Raw genomic sequence first — 24,375 nt, forward strand, 5'->3', positions numbered from 1 at the left:
ACCTAAAGAGGTTGGAGAAAGAACAACAAAGAGAGCCTAAACCCAGCAAGAGAAGAGAAATAATAAAGATCAAAGCAGAAATCAATGAAACAGAAACCAAAAATACAACAGAACAAATCAACGAAACTGGGAGCTGGTTCTTTGAAAGAATAAGACTGATACACCCCTGGCCAGACTTATCAAAAAGAAAAGAGAAAGGACTCAAATAAATAAAATCACAAATGAAAGAGGAGAGATCACAACCAATACCAAAGAAATACAAACAATTATAAGAACATATTATGAGCAACTATAAGTCAGCAAATTTGACAATCTGGAAGAAATGGATGCATTCCTAGAGACATATAAACTACCAAAACTGAACCAGGAAGAAACAGAAAACTTGAGCAGACCCATAACCAGTACGGAGATTGAAGCCATCATCAAAAATCTCCCAACAAACAAGAGCCAGGGCCAGATGGCTTCCCAGGGGAATTCTACCAAACATTTAAAGAACTAATTCCTATTCTCCTGAAACTGTCTAAAAAGTAGAAATGGAAGGATAACTTCCAAACTCACTTTATGAGGTCAGCATCACCTTGATCCCAAAACCAGACAAAGACCCCATCAAAAAAGAGAATTACAGACCAATATCCTTGATGAACATGATGCGAAAATTCTCACCAAAATACTAGCCAACAGGATCCAATAGTACATTAAAAGGATTATTCACCACGACCAAGTGGGATTTATTCCAGGGCTGCAAGATCAGTTCAACATCTGCAAACCAATCAATGTGATACAATACATTAATGAAAGAAAGAACAAGAACCATAGGATACTCTCAATAGATGCTGAAAAAGCATCTGAAAAAGTACAGCATCCTTTCTTAATCAAAACTCTTCAAAGTGTAGGAATAGAGGGTACATACCTCAACATCATCAAAGCCATCTATGAAAAACCCACCGCGAGTATCATTCTCAATGGAGAAAAACTGAGAGCTTTTCCCCTAAGGTAGGGAACACAGCAGTGATGTCCATTATCACCACTGCTATTCAACATAGTACTGGAAGTCCTACCCTCAACAATCAGACAAAAAAAAGAAATTAAAGGCGTCCAAATAGGCAAAGAAGAAGCCAAACTATCACTCTTTGCAGATGATATGATACTTTATGTGGAAAACCCAAAAGACTCTACTCCAAGTCTGCTACAACTTGTACAGGAATTTAGTAAAGTGTCAGGATACAAAATCAATGCACAGAAATCAGTTGCATTTCTATACACCACCACCAAGACAGAAGAAAGAGAAATTAAGGAGTCAATCCCATTTACAATTGCACCCAAAACCGTAAGATCTAGGAATAAACCTAACCAAAGAGGCAAAGAATCTGTACTCAGAAACCTATAAAGTACTCATGAAAGAAATTGAGGAACACACAAAGAAATGGAAAAATGTTCCATGCACATGGATTGGAAGAACAAATTCTGTGAAAATGTCTATGCTACCTAAAGCAATCTACACATTTAACGCAATCCCTATCAAAATACCATCCAGTTTTTTCAAAGAAATGGAACAAACAATCCTAAAATTTATATAGAGCCAGAAAAGACCTCAAATAGCCAGAGGAATGTTGAAAAAGAAAGCTAAAGTTGGTGGCATCACAATTCCAGACTTCAAACTCTATTACAAAGCTGTCATCATCAAGACAGCATGGTACTGGCACAAAAACAGACACATAGATCAGTGGAACAGAACAGAGTGCCCAGAAACAGACCCTCAACTCTATGGTCAACTAATCTTCGACAAAGCAGGAAAGAATGTTCAATGGAAAAAAAGACAGTCTCTTCAACAAATGGTGTTAGAAAAATTGGACAGCCACATGCAGAAAAATGAAACTGGACTATTTCCTTATACTGCATACGAAAATAGACTCAAAATGGATGAAGGACCTAAATGTGAAAAAGGAATCCATCAAAATCCTTGAGGAAAACAGAGGCAGCAACCTCTTCGACCTCAGCCACAGCAACTTCTTCCTAGGAACATCGCCAAAGGCAAGGGAAGCAAGGGCAAAAATGAACTATTGGGACTTCATCAAGATCAAAAGCTTTTGCACAGCAAAGGAAACAGTCAACAAAACCAAAAGACAACTGACAGAACTGGAGAAGATATTTGCAAATGTCATATCAGATAAAGGGCTAGTATCCAAAATCTGTAAAGAACTTATCAAACTCAACACCCAAAGAACAAATAATCCAATCAAGAAACGGGCAGAGGACATAAACAGACATTTCTGCAAAGAAGACATCCAAATGGCCAACAGACATGTGAAAAAGTGCTCCACATCACGCGGCATCAGGGAAATACAAATCAAAACCACAGTGAGATACCACCTCACGCCAGTCAGAATGGCTGAAATTAACAAGTCAGGAAATGACAGATGCTGGCAAGGATGTGGAGAAAGGGGAACCCTCCTACACTGTTGGTGGGAATGCAAGCTGGTGCAACCACTCTGGAAAACAGCATGGAGGTTCCTCAGAAAGTTGAAAATAGAGCTACCCTACGACCCAGCAATTGCACTACTGGGTACTTACCCTAAAGATACAAATGTAATGATCTGAAGGGGCACGTGCACCCAAATGTTATTAGCAGCAATGTCTATAATAGCCAAACTATGGAAAGAACCTAGATGTCCATCAACAGATGAATGGATAAAGAAGATTTTATATATAAATATCATATATATTTAACTATTACATATATGATATTTGTATATAAATATAAATAATATGGAATACTATGCAGCCATCAAAAGAAATGAAATCTTGCCATTTGCGACGACATGAATGAAACCAGAGGGTATTACGCTGAATGAAACAAGTCAATCAGAGAAAGGCAATTATCATATGATCTCCCTGATATGAGGAAGTTGAGAGGCAACGTGGGGGATTGGTGGGGTAGGAAAGGAATAAATGAAACAAGATGGGATCGGGAGAGAGACAAACCATTAGGGACTCTTAATCTCACAAAACAAACTAAGGGTTGCCGGGAGGAGCGGGGGAGGGAGAGGGTGGTTGGGCTGTGGACATTAGGGAAGGTATGTGCTATGTTGAGTGCTGTGAAGTGTGTAAACCTGGCAATTCACAAACCTATACCCCTGGGGCTAATAATACATTATACGTTAATAAAAATTATTTTAAAAATGTAAAAAAATTATTATCATCACCACTATTATATAAAAACTGTGTTATCTTGAGCTTACATGAGCATGCATTTTGAACATGAGTTCAGTAAATTCAATGCTAGAAAGAGACTTTCCAAAAGCCATGGCAGGAATAAAGAAAGATTAGGAATACCAGTTCTACAACCATCCAGATACAGAGCAACTACCGGCTTTCTCAGTTCCTAGTTTTATGACTATGTTGACCTTAACTGTTCATGAGAGAATAAATACGATCTGCTTAGAGAAGAGTGCCTGCTATGTAGAAAAACTCGTTACGTTATATCTCATTCCTAGTGAATCCACGGCTGCTTTGAGAAAAATACCTCCTTTTGTAATATAAACAATTTATCTGGTAAAATATCATACACACTTCAAAATGCTTATAACAAAAAACATGTAATATATAAATCTCATTTTAAGCTCTTTAAGTGAAAATTAAGTCTGTCCCTCTCTCTCTCTCTCTCACACACACACACACAATCCCAAGCCCAAAGTTGCTAATGTAGAAATCCCTTCAATTTCTCTATACTTCTCTTCTAAATCAGATACCCATTTGTACCAAATGCTGATGTCATTTATAAGTACTGGAAACTGGAGAGATGGTCTCTACGTCATTCCTTCATCCATCCAGATGTTTGGAATTCAGAGTTACCTGTTTCTTTAGGGCTGCCTTCCCAGGCCGGAGAGAATCTAGGTTCAGTTGTGCATTAATGTGTTTCATCTGCTCCATGCAGGTGTCTATTAGACCAGCTGAAAGATAAAATCCAAAACAATCAAAAGGATATTCCATTCCCAAATAAGTTGAAATCACATATAACAAAGTCTCCAAAAAATAATGCTTTATATTTCTGAGCAACTTCATTTTGATATTTTCAGGGAGAAATTAACAAATCAGAGAAAAAGAAAGAGAACTAAAATGTTTAACAACTTGAATGTTTTCGATTTAGTATGATACTTCCAAAACCCACTTTATGGTTTAAGGTATGCATAATTCATTTTAATAGCAAATCACAACAGAAATTACTAGGCTTGATGTTGCCTTATTCTCTTTAACTCTAAGACCTATGTTCTCCGATTAGAGAGGAAAAATCACCATCCTCTAGAAGGGAAATATATATGAAAATGCAGGATCATCTAACACTGTTGTTATTGCTATCAAAACTATGTGGGTGTGGGCTTTTTTTCAAGTATGCAATCTGTGCCAGTTATTATGAAACTAAGTGATGTGTTTCTTCTTACAGTTTCCCCACTAGGGACACCTGGGTGGCTCAGTCAGTTAAGTGTCCGACTCCTGATTTTGGTTCAGGTCGTGATCTCAGGGTCATGGGATCAGCTGCATATCAGGTTCCATGCTCAGCGTGGCGTCTGCTTGTCCCTCTCCCTCGGCCCCTCCCCTCACTCATAATCTCTCTCTCTCAAATAAGTAAAATCATAAAAATAAATAAATAAATAAAAAGCTTCCCTAATGTTTATATATTCTCTAGATTAATAATCAGTACTCAAAAAATAATCTACATGTGTAATCTTTATTTTAAAAGTAATACATGTTTACCGTTTTTCTACATGAGAAAAATGTTTTAGTCACTGAGATTTTAAAGTTCTTTACATTCTGAATCCAAAGAAAATTAAAAGAAACAAGCAGCAAAATATATGAATTGACAATATACCATAGCAGTTGAGTCATGTGGCTCACCTTTCAAAGCATGTTTCTGAGCTCTTCTACTGACAGCCAAAAGTGACATCAGTGCATTTGCAGCAACTCTTTTCAGGACATCCTTGGAAGATTTCCCTTCATAGCACTGCAAAGAATGTATACCAAACTGCCTTGAAAAAAAACTTTATCTGGAGCAAAACCGTTGTGAATAAAAGATGTGGTCTATTTAAAAGGTATTGCCAGGTTTCAACTACTCCATGAAATTCACTGGAACCTGATAAATCATTAAGATTTCAGACTGAGAATGCTCCGTGTGAATGAGACTGTAGAAGAAACTTAAAATGTAGAAAAGAGCAACAGTCATTTTCAAAGGCTCATCATGTAAAGGAAGAACTGTGCACTTAACTCAAATTCACCAGGAATGTACGTACATATATGTAACTTATTAAAAAGGGCCCTGACTAAACGGCTGAATAGGAAAACTGCCATCAAATCCCCCCTATCTTCTTCTTGAGACACATCCCTCCCTCAATTTCCACCCTATACACCCCTATACCTCAGGGAATGTTGTTCTTTCCATCCTGCGTTTCTACAGTCACATTTATCTGTCATAGTACATACTCTCTCCTTTTAAAAAATTGTGGGCTAAACTATTTCAGGTAAATACTAGGTATCATATAATGTCACATTCAAGTATACACTACCATAAAGCCATTATCATGCCTAACATATTTAATAATTTATTGGTATCAACCTAATATCCAGTCCAAATTCAGATTTTTCCCTTGCCTCAAAAATGTCTCCTTATGGTTGTTTTAGTGGAATCAGCACCCAATAAAGCCCTCACAGCCTATCAATAGATCTCCTAAATCTAGAGCACCTGCCATTTTCACACCTCCCAAACCACCCACCAGGGTTTTTCATTTCGTTCCGTTCATATTGTTAGTTGTTGAATAAACCAGATCAGTCATCCTAAGGAATGCCCCACATCCTGGGTTTGACTGCTTCCTTGTGACGATTTGAACTTGTCTTCTCCGCTCTGTATTTCTCATTTACCAGGTGCTATAGTTCTAAAGGCTTGAGTACATTCAGGTGAAATCTTTTGTGATAAGATTCTCATGTGGATATACACATAAAGTTTAATTACAATTCCAAAGGATCCATAAATTCAAGTGTAAGAACTAGAAGTTCCTCATATGATTTATAAATATTAGCTATAACTCACATTTGCAATTTTTCCTTTCACCAGTAATTTTCAATGATCTGGTTTTATAATATCATATTAAAATCAAGCTCAAAATACAATCTTACATAAAATACAGTATAGCATACACAGATGCAACTTCACTCTCCCTGATTAGCCTATACCCAACAACGTGACACCCGAGGAGCCTGTGGGGGTGGGGGGCTGTGGGGGGCCTTCCAGCCCCACCACCAGGGGAAGTGTGATGCCATCCTAAATACCTTACCTAGGCTGCTGCCTCTAACCAGGCAGTTCCGTATCTGGCCAATGAGTTCGATATTAAATGCCCAGACCCAGGCTGCTTGATAAAGATCATGCTAATGTGACCTTGAAGAAGGTGGGGGGTGGGGGGAAAGGCAGAAAACTATTTCGGATAATGAATATGTGTGGAGTATAATCATTGTAGCTAATTATGAGCATCCTAATTTGCCTATAAACTTAATCTTCACCACTAATAAGAAAACTGCTCTCCTATACACACCCTTACTGAACCTGAATGCATTAATGTTTTGAGGAAAACCAAAATGATCTCACTGAAATCTATTACTCATCTACACTCTGCAGCAATGAGGGAGAAAACAGCGGTAAAAATTCTAGGGAAACAGTCATGCACGTAAATGTGTCCCTTATTCCCTCATGAAATCTCACTGAAATGACAGAAATGGGATTAAACACCAGACAGACACAGAGGAGTGAGTACTCACTCACTCAGTCACACAGTCAGGAAACCAGGAAGCAGACGGACGAATAGCAAACGCAGCGGAAGGCTTGAGAAGGTGGAATACCACCCGCTCTGTACAATGAATTGCCAGCGGCTAAGGGAACTCAGCACCAGGTTCCCCTGGAAGTGAAAACGAAGGAAGATTACTTGAAAAATCTCTGAGAACCAGTTCGAGGACCAGATTTTGCCCATGATCCCCCCAACTCCGCACAGCCAAGCCGCTCCTCCTCCCCACCTTTGCAAGAAACCGGGGATTTAGTCCCTGGAGAGGGTGAACTAAAAGCCCTCTGAACGGGCAAAGACAAGGCACAGTTGCAGGCGAGCGTATTACACTGAAAACAGGATTAAGTGAAATGTGCAAACTGATTTCTGAGACAGCTGCTCTCTTCCTCTTACTTTGTGGCAAAACACTTGGCAGCTGGGTTTTCACCTCCAGGCAGGAGACCAGAAGATTCTTCCCTCGGGAATGCGACAAGCTCAGAAAGGCAGGCCACAGACGGCGGGGGCCGAAGCCCTCACACAGCACCGCCTGCAGCTGACGGTGCACTCTGCTGCCCAGGGCTTCCAGTCTACTTCCCATCTCCCAGTTTCAACCGCCACAGACCACCAAGATGACCACATACGTGAGAGAAGCCCTAACCAGAACACAGAAACCAAAATAGTCAAAAAGGAAGAAAAGAGAAATTATGTAAGAAGAAAACTTACTAAGAGCTGCAAACGTACAGAACACACAAAGTAGGGGGGATGCCAGTTAAGTGAAGTAGGAGTTCAGATGGAAAGAACCCCACGAGGGGCACCTGTGTGTCGTCAGTGGAGCTTGCGACTCTTGGCTTTGGCTCATGTCATGATCTCAAATCAGGAGAGGGAGCCCTGTGTCGGGCTCCACACTGTGCACAGGCAATGTTTGAGATTTTTTCTCGCTCTCCCTCTGCCCCCTCCCACTTCTGCGCTCTGTCTAAAGTAAACAACTAAATCTTTAAAAGAAAAAAAGAATAATAAGAAGAATCCTCAAGAGAGGTCAGACAATGAATTAAACAGACTCCACCCACAAACTTCATCTGGAAAATGCAGAATGCTGGAGACAGAAAAAAATTCTTAAAACTCCCAGGTGAGAGAAACCAGACATCATAATGGCTTCAGATCTTTCCACAGTACTAGGAGAAGTTAAAGGGAAGAGACAAGGCCTCCTCAATTCTGAAGTGAATGACTTCTATGACTTCTAATCTAGAATCCTCACTAGACTAAACTATAAATTTAATGTAAGGTTAGAAAAAGACTGTCCGGATCTCAAAAGAGCCTCTTACACGCACCTTTACTCTGCAAGGTACCAGACAACAGACTCTACCCAAAGGAACGTGGAAAGCAGGAAAAGGAGAACCCGAGAGACCTGTGAACACAGCAAACAGCAGAGAGGTAGAGGAATTCCCCAGGACGAAGGTGAATGGAGATGCCAGGATCATACTGGGCAACATGCAGGGCCAGAAGGAACTAGGAGTGATTTCTTCCAGAACATGAAGCTGACATCAGTTCCCACATGTCTATATAGACTGAGAGGACATTCAATTGCTGGAAAGGAGCACGGAGCTTATCAGTGACAATAGAAAACTTAGCAAATTAAAAAATAATACAATAATTATGTCTAAGGAAAATGGAAGCTGTGAAGTTCGACTGTGTGCAGCACTTTCACAGACTCACTACCACATGCGGCCTCTTCTCTCGCCACCGTGAAGACGTCGGATAGCAGGGAAAGGAGAGGGGAGCCCACTGTGGCCAAGTAGGTGGTTGGGGCCTGGAAAGGGAATTCAAGTCTCATGTCCCAAAGCAGGAAGTCAACAGAAAATGTTTAAAATGGAATAACCAAGACAGAATAATACAGCATGTTACAGACTTGGAAGGGAAACATAAAACAATCACCTAAAAGAGGCAGGAGTAGCTGCCTCTAAGAAGAGGGAGATGAAGGAAAAGGACAGAAGTCTTCTCCTTTGGATACAAAACTTATAAACCTGCTTGGCACTCTGAAATGTATACACAAACTGATATGAAAGCCAAAAACTAAAAACAAAAAAAGAAATAAGCAGGATTAACTTCTAGTAAATCACATATTTTTCAACATAGACTGAAGGTCAGAGTAGAGAATTTAGTTTCTGCCATTTTCCATGCAGCACTTCCTGCAGACTGAAAAGTCGCTCTGAGCATCTGTGCACAGAGCAGGAGCACGTGAGCAGGAGCACGTGAGCAGGAGCACGGGGCTCAAAGCGCCGGAAGCCCAGGAGGCAAGAAGGCGGAGGCTAAGACTCCATGTCCAATAGCTGAAGCGACAGACAACCAGCTACTGGGTGACACAGTCACACACAAGAGGAGAAATCAATCAAGAGGATACAGAGCAAGAAACAGCATGTCTTTGGGACAACCATAGGAAGAAAGAAAATCAGGACTCAATGTAACTTATTTAAATTTTATGTTCTGTTTAGATTTAATTCCTTCTATACATGAAGTGATGTAGGTATTCTAGATCAAGACTCTACTTCCTTTCCAAAAGGCACTGATATAAAGAACGGGGTTTTTAATTACAGTGAACACTCACTGACACAGCAGTATCTCAAATAGATAAGCCTTTTCTAACAGATTAACTCTTGAACGTCACCATTCACTAAACACTTGTGCAAAATCTACCTTCTAAAATGTGAAATTAGAGTTTGTTCTTTCCTTTCATTATTATCCTTAGATATCAGACCAAATATAAGGAGCAAAATTAATTCAACATCTCAATTATGAGCAAAATCTATTATGTATATTATATGTCTTTGCAAATGAATCATATCATCTCACTGGGGAAGGCAAAATCTCTATTAAGTCAAATATGTTCAGTATGTATGGTCAACAGATAATACGGTCTCTATGGCCAAAAAATATACCTCATAGGACATATATGTCAAAAGACAGAATAGTTTCTAAGAGAATATTCAAATCCTCAAACCTCCTCAAAATGGAATTATGAAAAAATAAACTTGCACATAATTTAAGACATAAATACCAAATGCAATCTTTCAATTTGTATCCCCCATGGGGGAGTACAGTAAAGCAGCCATTGAAAAGATTCTTTGCCAAGACCTTTTAATTGAAGTTACAGCATAACAATCTGTTACGAGGACTGAGCTCTAGGGCCAGCTTATACAAACTTAATACAATCCTCTCAGTTCGCATTTGCATTTTAAGAACTGAATTACAAGAGGTTAATTGATATGCTTAGGGTGGCACATCCAATATTTTTGAGTAAGGTAATAAACCTCTGAAGGTCATCAATTTTAGTATACTATTTCTTCTGACCATTTAAAGACTGTAGTTTCCTTTCTTTTATATAAAACCTGGCACAATACACAGCCTACATGCATGTGTAATAAGAAACCTATGTAATTTATTATTATTTGTTGCTGGTTTATGTATTTGATTAACATTTTAAATCACATATCATCTTTATATAGGGCAGAGCAAAGAAAACATAATAGCATCTGTAGTTTAATAAAGCTCATTAATAAATGTCCCATCTCATGCGAGACATACATTTCCTCATAAGTATGTCACAGGGACACTTCCTTTACTTTCTTTGTCTTAAACTTGCTTGTGCCCTTCTAACAAATGTCATGTATTTATATTCTACTGTTTATATGAATAAGAAGAGTGTGATTTATTAGAAGAAACAGTTTATATAATTGGTTAAAGTATCCATAGCCACACAGAAGGCTTTACATCTTTTATAATTTGGAGGAAATGGAGAGGAAAATTGGCTAGTCATTAGGAAAATCATTGAGATACCCTGTGGCTCTAGGATACCTCATTTTCTTTGGCCAAGAAGGTAACAGCAAAGGATTATAAATGATAACTTTTATAATGAATAATATTACAAAATATTAAGAAAAAATAAGGAGCAAGAAAAAATTTTTAAATTCCTGTGGCAAAGAATTTTTCCTATGTACATTTATTTTAATCTGGTGCATCAACCAACAGGGACCCATATTTATCATAGGTGTAATCATGATTCCTTGAAGCAGCACGACCAGTAAGTGAGAGAAAACAGCTAGGAAATAAGACAGCTTTGGTTTGGCCTGGCTGGAGGTCTTTACATTTCACCTGGTCCAGGAGGACTGGCTGCGGTCAAGGCTCCCAGAGCTACTGGGCATTCCTGGCCTGGGCAGGGGAGAAGGGCAGATGCACACCCCCACCCCCGCTACCCCCCAACCCCAGCTGAGGGCCAGAAAAGGAGGGGTGACTCCAGAAATCATTTCCACTCCCTGGAGGGGAAGGAATGTCGGTAAGAGCGAAGGCCCCTTCCCTAGGGAAAAAAGCTCTACTGAAGCCAAAGTCAGGAGATTCATACGGCAAAGGTGTGAATTTGAGTTTCCTCTCTAATACTCTTTAAAGTGCAAAATCAGACTCAGTTAATCAAATAGAGCCCATGTTCTGATGGGGAACGAGATAGTTGGGACACTATCCAGCTTTGGTTTTAAGCTAAGAAGAGCTGAGTGGAGGGAGGGAGGCTACAGCCTCCCCAGACTGACTGACTTTGAGCGATGCTGTGAGGATCTTTTCCCGCTGGAGTCCAGCTTCTGAAGCTGCTACTGGAGACAGGAGAAAATGTCGGAGGCCCTGTATCAGTCTCCGTATCTGTGCTCTGAAAGTAACTGTGTGCCGGCCAAAGGAGAGGAAGACAGAAGTCCCCCAAGAGCACGAGCCCCACCTTCAGCGGGTGGGTTCCTACTGGACCAGGAGCCGTCCTTGCCTCTTGCAGCCTTGTCTGCTTCGCAACATAACGGGAACTGCTGCACACAACACACAAGTGGTCATGCCGGCAAGATCTGTACAGCCATAACTCCCAGACGCAGATAAGCGGCAAAAATTCCCAAATTCAAAGCAGCCAAGAGAGAGTAACATATCAGCAAACTGGAGTAACCTGCCTTTATGAAACATGGCTGACTGACAGGGGAATGGATCGAAGCACATCCATTAAGGCACAAGTCTAATTCTTTTCCACCTCCCAGCAAGAAGATAAAAATCATAAAACCGTATGATTATTAAAAAGGGAGAATCTTAATCTTGAAAACTCTAGCAATTTCCTATTTGTAAAAATGACTACACAACTTAGGAAACACTTGGGAGGTTTTTCTGGTTCATCTACTTATAAAATCATACTTCGTGATTTTAGAATGTTTCTCGATGAACAAAATTCTTGGTTCATATTTTAGGATTGCAAAAAGTAAGTTTATAAGATAAGTTCATAAGGCAACGTGGCTTAGAAAGGTGGCATTTTCCCATAAATGTACCAACGAAGTCTGCCCATTTCTATAGACAAACCACCTTAAATATATGTAATTTACTTACATAAATCAAAAGTTGTTTAGATGAATATATGTTTAGAGATGTAGAAATATCTTTAAAATGGCAAGACATTATGAATTATAGCTGCATTTCTGAAATATAACCATTTTGGTTCTACAACGGCACACTGTATTTTGGGAAACGAATGGATTTAGATTTCTAATATTTCATTTGGAAATTTTACATCATAATCATTAAAGAAACTAGTCAACATCAGAAACCAGGACTGGAGATGAGATGCTTAATTTAACTTTACATGCTTTTGTTTCATGTAAATGTCATAATGAACACTAATTGCTTTTTAACTTGAATGAGTAAAAAAAATTTTTACAAGGCCAAGACTGAAAGTGGATTTATTTAAATATTAAGCAAAGTTTTTGAAAGGTCAAGATATCACATACCTGAAGAATTACTTCATTAAGTCGTTCTAGAGATTTCTGATTTTCCTGAGTTTTATCAAGAAGTGAAGCCACTGACGGACCCTGGCATTCGTTTGCCTTATCCTTATCTCGGAGATGCCTTTTCGCTTCCTCCGTCAAGAGAACAGAAAGGAACTGCAGGCCGGCGGTAGATAACGTAGGGCACGTGGTAGACAAACCCACACATGTGCACCACATGTCTGAGGGAGAGAATACTTTCTATGTAATGTTTGAAACATCTTCAATATTAAAGAAGTGAATCAGATCAATTTGAGTAATTAAGTTTATAGCCTTTTTATTTCTGATGAAGTAAACCCATCAATATTTATAAGTACCATGAGAATAACTCTAGTGCTTAAAAGTAATCTAAACAGTCAATATGGAAGACAACAGAATCAGGAGCTGATTTAATCTCATTTCATTCTTTTCATATGGGCTCTTTTTGGTATGAAAGTGTGTGTGTGTGTGTGTGTGTGTGTGTGTGTGTGTGTGTGTGTGTTCACAAAACCACATACACACAACATTTGCTAAGACCCCAAATAAGAGGATTATATATAGATGAGTACTGATCCCTCTGGGGTCTTTTGGAATCCACAAAGTCTCTGGAGTTTTTAACTTTGTAATTTTTATTTCAGCGCTTACCTAGACAAAATTTCATGGGACTGTACTCTGAATTATCTAGATCACCACTATATAACTGTGTTTCTGTTGTCAAACAAGTTGATGCTAAACAGTACTTACAAGACTTAGTGCACAGTGCGGCTTGGTGCAGAACCAACTTAGTGGTAGTTCAGAATATAGAACAAGAGTGGTTATGCACAAATTTGCAAACATAACACAAATTAGAAAGAACAGGCAAGCCAACTCAAAAGAATCTACACTGAATCAGTCATTATTAATTTCCTATTATGATCACTGATTTCATCAAAGAAACATCTGATATGTTATCTCAATTGTATTAATTTCAGTAACACTGGTTTACAATTTTGTTATGTTTTACTTTTATATCATTTGGAATTTATACTTGTATAAGAGTTATAACCATAAGAACTTCTACCTAGATTTAGGCTAAAAGAAATTCTTATTTTCTTAACTAATACAAGAAAAATAATTTAGTGAGAGTGGCATTTCATGAGAATTATGTTCATTTAAATGATGCCTAAATATGACTCAGGTCTGAGAAAAGACTCTTTTAGAGAATACAAGTTACAAAATGGCCAAAAGATGTTTTAAGTTTGTATAACATATGGGATGGAAACTAAAAACGAACAAAGACAACTCCATGACAAGGAATAGCAACAATCATTAGTTTTATTTTCATAAGCATTACTTTATCAAAGCTAGCTGTTTATGTAGTAACTTATTTCTGATTAGCACCATATTACATAAACTGTGTATACACGTTTTGTAGAAAGATTCTGAATTTACTACATCCTTATTTTATCACTAGGGGAAGTGTCAGGGAAACAGGCTGAAAGCAGGGGCCAGCAAACTTTTTCTGTAAAGGGTCAGAGAGGAAGTGAGTATTTTACACTTCACAGTCACAGGCCTTTATCACAGCTTTTCAGCTCTACCACTGTAGCAGGAAAGCAGCCTCAGGCAACAAGTAAATGAGAAAGAGTAGTGCCTGCCTGATACAATCTCATTTACCAAAACAAGCAGCAGGCCACATCTGCCCGCTTGACCATAGGTGTCCCACATGAGTCAACCTTGCTTTATATTAGCAGTGACTCAGATGGTAAACTAAATTTCCCCACCACGGATAAGAAAATCTCAATTACACAATCACTTTCAGTTTTTAACAAAATAATGATTTCTAAATGGACACTATTCCTCTTAGGTAAACTCAGAACTTTAGGTTATCTTTAGGTAACAAACAATTTTGCTTCTTACTAAACATGTATTTCCCCATAAAACTTACTTCAACACTACCACTCTGGTTACAAAATGTATCTTATCATCCATCTAATTCTATAGAATGATCAAATGATAAAGTAAAATGTGAAAAATATAAGTTAACTTAATTAGTGGTAACTTGGAAGCTTAAAGAACTCAATTTTCAATTCATTTAAACTAGCTTTTTAAAAAAAGTAACATAAATGTTATTTATATGCATTTATGTTTTTAAAAGTCTTCCTGCTGGGGCGCCTAGGTGGCTCAGTGGGTTAAAGCCTCTGCCTTCAGCTCAGGTCATGATCCCAGGGTCCTGGGATCAAGCCCTGCTTCGGGCTCTCTGCTCAGCGGGGAGCCTGCTTTCTCCTCTCTTTCTGCCTGCCTCTCTGCCTACTTGGGATCTCTGTCAAATAAATAAATAAAATATTAAAAAACAACAGCAACAACAAAACTTAAAAAAAAAAGTCTTCCTGCTATGCTAAAATTTAAAAGAGACTCTATGAAAAATTAGTAGTTATTTTAAAAAATCATTTATCCTAGTTCATTATATGGAAAACATCTTGTAAAAATAATTAACTATACTACACACTTAGCATTTCTGTACTATAAGAAAATCCTTGTCTTGACACAAGACACTATTTTTATTATAAGTTCCCAAGTTATCACATATACAGAATTTTAGGTATAGGCTTACCCACGTACAGTGCACATATGTCAGGAAAGAGACTGGTTTCTATGCCAACATGTGAAAATCTTTCTCATTGTTTTATAATCATGTCATATTAATATCTCTTAATTATACCACAGTATTTTCTTAACTTGTTTTTATAGTTTTTTGAACTGGGTTTCAATTTTTCAAAAAATGCCTTTTTGAGGTTCCTCAAGAACACTGCAAACTTCTCAAAGTAAATACCTGGTTTCTCTTTCAAATGCCACAGCGTAAGTATTTAATTTTAAGAAAAAAATATGTAAAAATTGTAAATATTGATTATCTTAACTTTCATTAGCAGCAAGACCCGCAGCCTAGGGAGAGTATCTGCTTACCGATCACTGCTGTCCAGTGCTTGGCCAGACCCACCGTAATAGACGGGAGGGAGGCAACAGCAGCCTTCCTCAGGAATGTAGCCAGAAGGTTAAATAAATGTGTCCATGTGTGATAAAAAGCCGATATCAACTCTACATCTATAAAATTAATGAAAATATTTTAAGTTATTACCACAAAGAGTAGAAAATACAAATCGCCAGGCACTACATTATACTTAAGAGGCATGTACCTGTTAGATGAGGACAAATTCAGCATCCAAAATTTATCTTAATTAACTTTTTCACTGCTTCTTTAAGATCTCTCTTACCTACCCCTCTCCATAAAGACAAATTCACACTCCTGCATCTTCCTCTCATTAACACACATTCCGTAACAATTCAGAAGGTCTGACAAACTGAATATTAAGTCATAACCTTAATACATAACCTTTCACCATAGGTACAGGAATCAAACACTGTACAGACTGTAAAAGGATGGCATTATTTGTGCTACTTTTATAAAATTTCTCCTATTATCTTTGTCACCTTTGTGCAGGGGTGAAAGAAGCAAGCACAATGTGCCAGGTCCTGGCAGAAAAGAAAGGAGAATTCCTCTGAACAACCATGAGTATTACCCCTCAATGAAAACGTGACACAAAAGAGGATTTTGCACCTTTGCCTATGGCTGAGAAAATAGCAATTAACCTATCGTAAGGACAGCTTTTCCTTCAGTCTACGTGTCAAATGGAGGCTAGAAAGAAGCAGCAATCTTAGGACTATCTTCTCTGACCACACTGCCAGCTTTTGCAAACTAAGGACTTCCATTTCAGGGTTCTTTGGAAATGGCATATTCCAGGGAGTTTGGATTAAAGCAATCCTTGCTGTGTGTCTCAACCTTCTTGTCATTCTCAGCTCTATAAGGAGTCTTTTCAGACATATGTTTCCTCCTCATCATCCCCATGAAATTTCAATTCTACAGATTCTGTATATCTGTTTATGTACTATCAGTATATCTGCACTTTATGCTTAAAAAGAATTAGGTATTAAGCTTACTGATTTTATTCAAGATAGCCAAATAAAATATTTAAAAGTTTAAAAATTGGAGCACCTGGGTGGCTCAGTGGGTTAAGCCTATGCCTTTGTTTAGCTCATGGTCTCAGGGTCCTGGGATCAAGCCCCGAACCAGGCTCTCTGCTCAGCAGGGAGCCTGCTTCCCCCACCCCCCAACCCGCTTGCCTCTCTGCCAACTTGTTATCTATCAAATAAATAAATAAAACCTTTAAAAATTGGGGTGCCTGGGTAGCTCAGTGGGTTAAGCCTCTGCCTTTGGCTCAGGTCATGATCTCAAGAGTCCCGGACAGGGAGTCTGCTTCTCCCTCTCCCTCTGCCTGCCTCTCTGCCTGTTTGTGATCTCTCTCTCTCTCTCTGTTGAATAAATAAATAAAATCTTAAAAAAATGTTTAAAAATTGAAAATCAATTAACATTTAACTTAACTTTATAACCACTTTTGCTAAATAACTTTCAATGTAATTTACTTGCTCCTAATAAAATGTATCGAATTACATATGGAAATTAGCAAATCATATAAATATACACTAGAAAGATAATCAATACTTTATAAAATCATTCACAGCTATTTTTCCAGAGATTTTTAAAACTTGTTTCTTAGGGGCGCCTGGGTAGCTCAGTCGGTTAAGCGTCTGCCTTCGGCTCAGGTCATGATCCCAGGGTCCCGGACAGGGAGTCTGCTTCTCCCTCTCCCTCTGCCTGCGGCTCTGCCTACTTGTGCTCTCTATCACTCTGTCAAATAAATAAATAAAATCTTTAAAAAAAAAAAAAAAACCCTCATATCTTAAAAAATTTTTACTGAACTTTTACCTTTTGCTAGATATGAGAAAATGACTTCTAACTTAACCAGCCACTAGGTCTACATTCAAATATCAGTGACATTTTTATTTTCAGCAGTTGACATAATTACTGATGGGCCAATTAATTCTTATAATAATAAAACATATACTATTTTTATTTAATTCTCAAGGCCCAAGTCACACACAAAAGCAAGAGAATCAATTAAAAAAAAAAATCCACAAGTCAGCCAATGACAATCAAGACATGATATAACTTTGGGACATCTGGCCGTAAGACTTGGCTCTCTTTGCCATATGACTTTGGGATCAAGTGTTGAATCAGAAGTCCTCCAGTCATGACATCTATGCACTAGGGTTTTGAGCAATGATATTGTGTATTTCCGGTTTATCTTCTATGAGCTCAGTATCAGTGCTTCCCAAGTGATATCAAAGAAACCCAACAAGAGAAATTAAACACCAAGGAATACGATTTTATTGAAGGGCCACAAACCATTGTAACAGCTAAGATTTTTCTCCTACCACTTTCCCCCAAGATTTAATTTTTTGCTTCTAGGGGGGTGATATCACCCTCATAGAGAATGCATGGTCTATCCTGATTTGCTTAGTTAAGACATCATGACCACTTATAAAATTTCCAAGTAAGGAATTACTATTCTTCTAGCACCAGAATATTTTAACACTAATGAGACACTGAGGACTAAATTTGCTGGCATCATAAAACATTCTACTTACCTAAAACCAAGCAAATCCATAAAATTCCAAAAACTAAGTAATAAATGAACAGGCAAAGAGCCATTTAGCAATAGCCAAATTATCAGTTACTTCATTAAATCTTTTAATTATTATATTTTAATTCTGTTAAAGATCCTATATTGTTTTAATGTTCTTTTCTATTTAGTACTATATGCAAATTTTTATCAGAGTGTATTTTTCAATAATTTAGGACTTTATCAAAATGTTTAATATTATATGTTGCACTTATTTATACTTATTATTACAAGTAAGTTATTAGTAGGTCATTTGGCTGTACCCATAGCTTATAAGAATAATTACTATCTGAAATTCACTGCACTTGCTAATATTACATACAAACTTTGCCCTCATTTAAATTGACAGCACAGGGGATAGACCCTTCACCATACTAGGAATTTGTCTCAAATGGTCTCCTGGAACCACTTAAAAAAAGATCCAAACTATAAAACACATTATAAAAGCTTTCCAAAACATTGGCAAAGCACAACATAAAATTTAACCTTGAAGTGAGTATCTGGTGTAGAGTTAAGACTTTTTTCCTCAATATTATTTGCTTCTGTCCTAAATCTTAAAAAAATAAGGCTTACCTAACACATCTTTGGTGCATATGGTGAGGACCCCAATGATGTTTGTGATAAGAGGTTTCAGAAGCTCATCCTGAATCACAAGGTCGGGATCTACCAGCAAACACGACTGTAGAAGCCTGGACAAAGAGGACAGGTATTCTAGGAGAAAGGATACCTATTTTTTCAAAACAGACAAAGGGAAAAAAACCAGATTATATGAAAAGTCTAATTCAGTGATATATCAGCTTTCTATGCGTTATGAGTCACTTTGTAATGTAAGTTAATAAAAAAACTAATAAAATATTAATCATAATTTTTAAAATCTAAAAGGAATGCATAGCACACAAAGTATTATTTTTCTCATAAACATGTCATTAATGACATTAACACTGTCAAGTATAATAATACCAAACAAAGTAGTTGGTATTTTCAAAGTCAAATTTCAAATTCCATTTAGAGAAAGAAGGCCTTTTTAGTTAAGTAGCTAACCTGTGGAATCAATATTGTGGAAGAAAGGGGCATTCCAGTGCCATATATTGTACAATTTTATAAAGAAAGAAAGATTACGAAATACTCTTTAACACATGTCCTATCCTATCAGGTAAAATGCAAGTTTGTAACATTTAATTTCCTTATTGCTGGGAAGTCTTGTTTGACACCTTTGTACTCTACACTACCGACTGCGGCCCCAGCAAGTCTGACTCTGCCACACGCAGCCCGACCGGGCAGAGATGAGCCGTGCAAGTGAGCGCCAACGAGACGCATCGGAGAGAGAAGGCCCGAGCTTCTCCCAAGCCCCGGCGCTCTGCCCCGCCACACCCCTGCCTCCTTGGCGCCTCCACTCGCAGCTCCACTCTCCCCCTCGAGGGGCCTCTCTTGAGCCCCTCTCCCGCCACCACGCACCCTCCACCCACCCTGGTTTTTCCTGCACCACGTGTCACCAGCTGATAGAACACTTCACGTCTTATTTGCTGCTTACTGTCTGTCTTCTGCACCGAGGACAGAACTCACGTGGGCAGTGTGTTTGCTCTGTTCACATCTGACACTGGCATCCAGCACACAGTCTGGCAGAGAAGAGGTTCCAGAACTTTTCTGGAATGAATGAGTAATCTTGTGTGAGGACAAACAGCCAAGAAGCAGTGAGCCTACAGGAGGCCCGGTGATGAAATGAGGAAGGGTGTGCGCTCCGGAAGCAGCCTGTGTGAGCTGGAATCATGGCTCTGCCCCTTTGTTTATGAGCAAGCCTGGACACTTCCAGCCATTTACTTTTACAATGAAGCCACCATCGATACTTCATGGGACTGTGAGGATGACATACATTAGTGCAAACAAGCACTCCGTAAATGTGTGCTACTGTTGCTCTCGTTCATTCCGCAAGGACTAAGTGAACACCTTCCACGGGCCAGGCACCGCGCTCAGCATCCAGATTATAACCGATACGTAAGAACAGGCAAAGCCCTCCCTTCACAGAGCTCACTGTAGCCTCCGACCTCATCTCCCCCTCACAGATGCGCTCTAACCACTCTGGCCTCCTTGATACTTCTTGGATAGACCAAACATATCCCAATCTCAGGGGTCCTGCAGTGCACCCCAGGACTAGCTTCCTCACATGGCTCGGGTTACATGTTCCTGTCTGAAAGAACCTCCCTGACCACCCGAAGTGGAAAGCCCTAACCCTCCCAGCTCTGACATCATTCCGTTTTTAGTTTTTCTTCTCGGATGTCTATCATCAGCAGGTGTATCTACACAGGCAAGATCCTGGCACATGGTAGGCCTTCAGTAAAAATCTGCTGGATGGATAGAGAGTGAAATGGAGGAGATAGCCTCAGGCAAATAAACACACTCAAAAATGAAAACACTGCACTGGGACAAGTGTTTTGAAGATGATGCACACTGTATTACACAACCTTGTAAAAGGGTGTCTTCCCTACTCAGAAACCTCAAAGACAGTACCACAAAGCAAGAGATACTGGTCTGATCCACCTTTAATTATAAATAAATCTTGTAGCCCTTCTTAAAAACTGATTAGAGGTAACATTTCTATTAGCAACAACTACGCAAGGAATTGTTAAGCATACTTTACATAAAGATGCTAGCTGCAAGCAAGAACTTAAAAGTAGTATCTAAAAAACAAAATAGTAAATATCTAAATATCTAACAAAAATAAATTTATTTTTTATTAGATTCAATATTGAAAATACATTGAATTTAGTCACTATGTATTTTTAACAACTTCAGTTTAGATGAAAATGATGGAAGTAACACAGAATGGGAAAGTGGTCTATACAACGTCCTCTTTTTTTAATATGGTGCTCAAAGATATCCAGACCCGTGGATAAACATTTAGAGCTGGTTAATAATGGAATCAGGAAGAGACTCTAGATCTTTAAAGCCCGCTGCTTTCTTTCACCATGTGAAGACGTCTCGGATTAGAATGGTAAGTAACCTGTTTCAAACACCCTCGTCATACCATGTATCACCTAAGATTCCCATACCTCTCCAATGGTTAGTATATTCTCGGCAGAAATCTCTCTGGCACTTGAAGCAAAAAACTGTGCCAACAGACATGAGGCGGGAGGGAGGCCTAACACTTACCTGAGCCTGAGTGTGTTCAGTTGGGGGTGACAAAGGCAGCGGAGCCTTGAGCTCCTGGACACAGCTCTCTAGGAGGGTGGCATCTGCAATCCTGCGAAGAAAAGAAAAAGAAAACCCTCCAGAGGAGTTGTATGCTGCTTATTAAAAACTAAATAAATTAGTATGTGAAGTCTGACTATAACCTTAAATTTAAGAACAGAGAACAAACTGATGGTTGCCAGAGGGAGCGTGGGTGGGGGTGTTGGGCAAAGTGGGTGAAGGGGAGTGGGAGATACAGGCCTCCAGTTAGGGAATGAGTAATTCACGGGAATAAAGGGCCCACCGTAAGGAACATAGTAGTCAATGATACTGTAATGGCAATGTAACGGGACAGATGGTAAGTATGCTCGTAGGGGACACAGCGTTACACATAAATCTGTCGCATAATTAAGGTGCACACCTGAAAGTACTGTGACATTGTGTATCAACTATACTCGAATAGAAAGTAAAAACAAAAAAAGAGAAAAGATTTTCATAAAGACAATAACTGTATATAAAAAGGTAGCCTATAGTATTTTAGAACACAGGAAAGATCTTATCCAATAAACATGGGAAGCAAATATCTAATGAAAAGCAGAATAAAATATAATGAAGCTCTTTTTGAAGGAAAGCAAACAAGAATAAAACCTTGGTGGTTAGTTTCCCCTGTAAAACAGGAAAAATACTTGCTAGGAAATAAGTTCTGATTTAGAAAGTAAAAACCAAAATAATGCAAAACAAACAGGAAAATTGTTTTAAGTCAGGAATAAAGAACAGGTACAGAATATGACAAGCCTTTGCCATAAAAGATCCTTTAATAGCTCTGTGGCCTAATTTCACAGCAGACTCCTGGCTGACCCTTGAGAAGCCAGAGGATTCCTAAAGCTCCATTCTGATCTTTGCAAGGCAGGAAAACATCCATCAGGAAAAGTCAATTGACTAGTGGGTTCCTTTCCAACTCTTGTAGGTCCCACAGTACAAAGATGACAAGTAAATGAGAACAAACTCACACCCCATAGCTTATTATAAATGGTAAATAAGTAATGAAAAGTGAGCTGAAAGGGATACTTCTTTCTTTTTAGAGTTTTCTTAATATCCTGAAAAGAAAAAGAAAGTACTGTGATTTGACCAAGAAGAAGATGATATTTCAGATGGTGAATATTCACAGGCAGAGAAATGCAAATGACTGAGTAGTCAACACGAGGAGGTAGGCTGGCTCTAAGAATCTGGTTGTGGGAAGAAAGAACAGGAGCAGATACTATAAAGAGAGTATCCTAGACATCAGCACTAAATCCTCACACGAATACCATTAAACAGATGTTATTAATGACACCACCGAGATTAAAATAACTTTCCCAAGGCTGTAATGCTAGGGTGTGAATGAACTATAGTAAGACCTTAAGTCAGGCTTGCTGAGGATCTGCGGCCTTTCTTACTATACCATATAACCAATGTGACCATCCGAAGGTCCTGCCCTAAGTTCATTAATATTAGCTAAATGAAAGAAGAAAATCATGATTTCCTAAATTTTATCATAGTACTTCCTGATGACCCTGATTATGAAGGACAACGAAAGACTGAGGAACCTTCACATAAGGGAAGAAATTAAACAGATTTGACCACTGAATGCAATGTGGGATTCTTGACTGGGTTGTACAACAGAAGAAAAGGGCATTAACAGAAAATTGTTGGGATTCAAATATCACTTTTTTTGCTTTAGTTAAAGCATTATGCCAAGACTGACTTCCTGGTTTTGATCACTGGACTATGTCTATGTAGTATGTTCACATTAGGGGAAGCTGGGTGAAGGGTACACAGGAATTCTTTACACTATTTTTGCAAATTTTCTCTAAGTTATTTCAAATTAAAAGTGTAAACCAAAAACAAAACAAAACAAAACAAAGAGCTTAATCTCAAAAATGAAAAATACTCCAAATGAATTTAAACAATGATTATCAACTGATGGCTATGATTCTGATATAACCCTAGAGAGATGAATGACCTCTTTCACTTCCATTTAGAATGGCCAAGGGGACTGTATCATACTTCTTGAGTACGGTGGAGGACAGATAAGGTTTAGAACCTCTGAATTATTAAAAAAAAAAAATCAGAAGGTGGGAGTGCATAACATCAACATAACAAACCAATATGAGTGCTGTAACAGATCCAAACTAAAACTGTCAAGACAATTCTGGCAAAAGAAAATTCTGGCAAGAAGAAACCTTCAATCTAATGGGCCAAAAAAAAGAAAAGGTAAAGATATGTTTGCAGCACACATGCAGTCTTACACCAAGTCGTGAGCAGAGCTGGTGTCAACTCATCTCTACCAGCTGCCTGTCTTACCTACAGAGAAGCTCAATGAGCCGGGCTTGCCGGAAAGCACGGGCCCCGTCTCCTGGAGCGATCGCCAAGAGCCCATCCAGCAGGCCACACACGGCTGAAAGGAGTGGTGGGGTGACCACACACTGCCTGGGCAGAGCGGCGGGAAGGGATGTGCCACGAGGAAGCTGTGCTGATACAGTTTCAGGCTGACCCATTACTGAAAACAAGCATAAAGATGATCACAACTGTGCTTACTTTGTGGTTATGCACAATATTCACAAGTTCTGATAATTGAGGAAAGTCCCTGAAAGTCTGAAAATGCCAAAGAGAGATGGCTGGGGAATTGCCTTAGTGCACAACTCATCTCAACCCTGAGGCCAAGGAAGCAGACATCCAACTCTTCCACTCTGCGTGTGTGTGTGTGTGTGTGTGTGTGTGTGTGAATGTGTCTGTCTGTCTGTCTGTCTGTGTCTGCCTTGGGTGACAGTGAAAGACCCTAGACAAGAAGGGTAGTGCACATTTTGTGTCCTCAAGTGTTCAGACATTAAGGAATAGATGGTCTACAACTCTTTTTCTAAAGCTCTAGGAGCCAGAAATGCTTCAGAATTCAAAATATTTTAGATCTTAGAAAAACAATAAGATACACATACCGTACATTAACTCACACCTTTAATGGGATCTTGGGCAATACCCCACAATGAAATGAGTACTTCTATGGTGTGACCC

General features: G+C 38.8%; 1 protein-coding gene across 1 annotated transcript in view; it reads right to left on the bottom strand.

The window, feature by feature from the left end:
* Window positions 1-24,375, bottom strand: part of RTTN (rotatin) — a 156,482-nt gene that overhangs the window by 20,646 nt on the left and 111,461 nt on the right. Inside the window, exons 36-42 of the mRNA XM_059409812.1 lie at window positions 23,671-23,866; window positions 21,310-21,400; window positions 18,736-18,889; window positions 15,548-15,685; window positions 12,593-12,810; window positions 4,894-4,999; window positions 3,853-3,950 (exon numbers count right to left, since the gene is read on the bottom strand). Coding sequence (XP_059265795.1) covers window positions 3,853-3,950; window positions 4,894-4,999; window positions 12,593-12,810; window positions 15,548-15,685; window positions 18,736-18,889; window positions 21,310-21,400; window positions 23,671-23,866 — 1,001 coding nt within the window. The remainder of the gene's footprint in view (window positions 1-3,852; window positions 3,951-4,893; window positions 5,000-12,592; window positions 12,811-15,547; window positions 15,686-18,735; window positions 18,890-21,309; window positions 21,401-23,670; window positions 23,867-24,375) is intronic.

Source organism: Mustela nigripes, chromosome 8 (genome assembly GCF_022355385.1).
Source record: "Mustela nigripes isolate SB6536 chromosome 8, MUSNIG.SB6536, whole genome shotgun sequence".
In the NCBI taxonomy this organism is placed as follows: Eukaryota; Metazoa; Chordata; class Mammalia; order Carnivora; family Mustelidae; genus Mustela; species Mustela nigripes.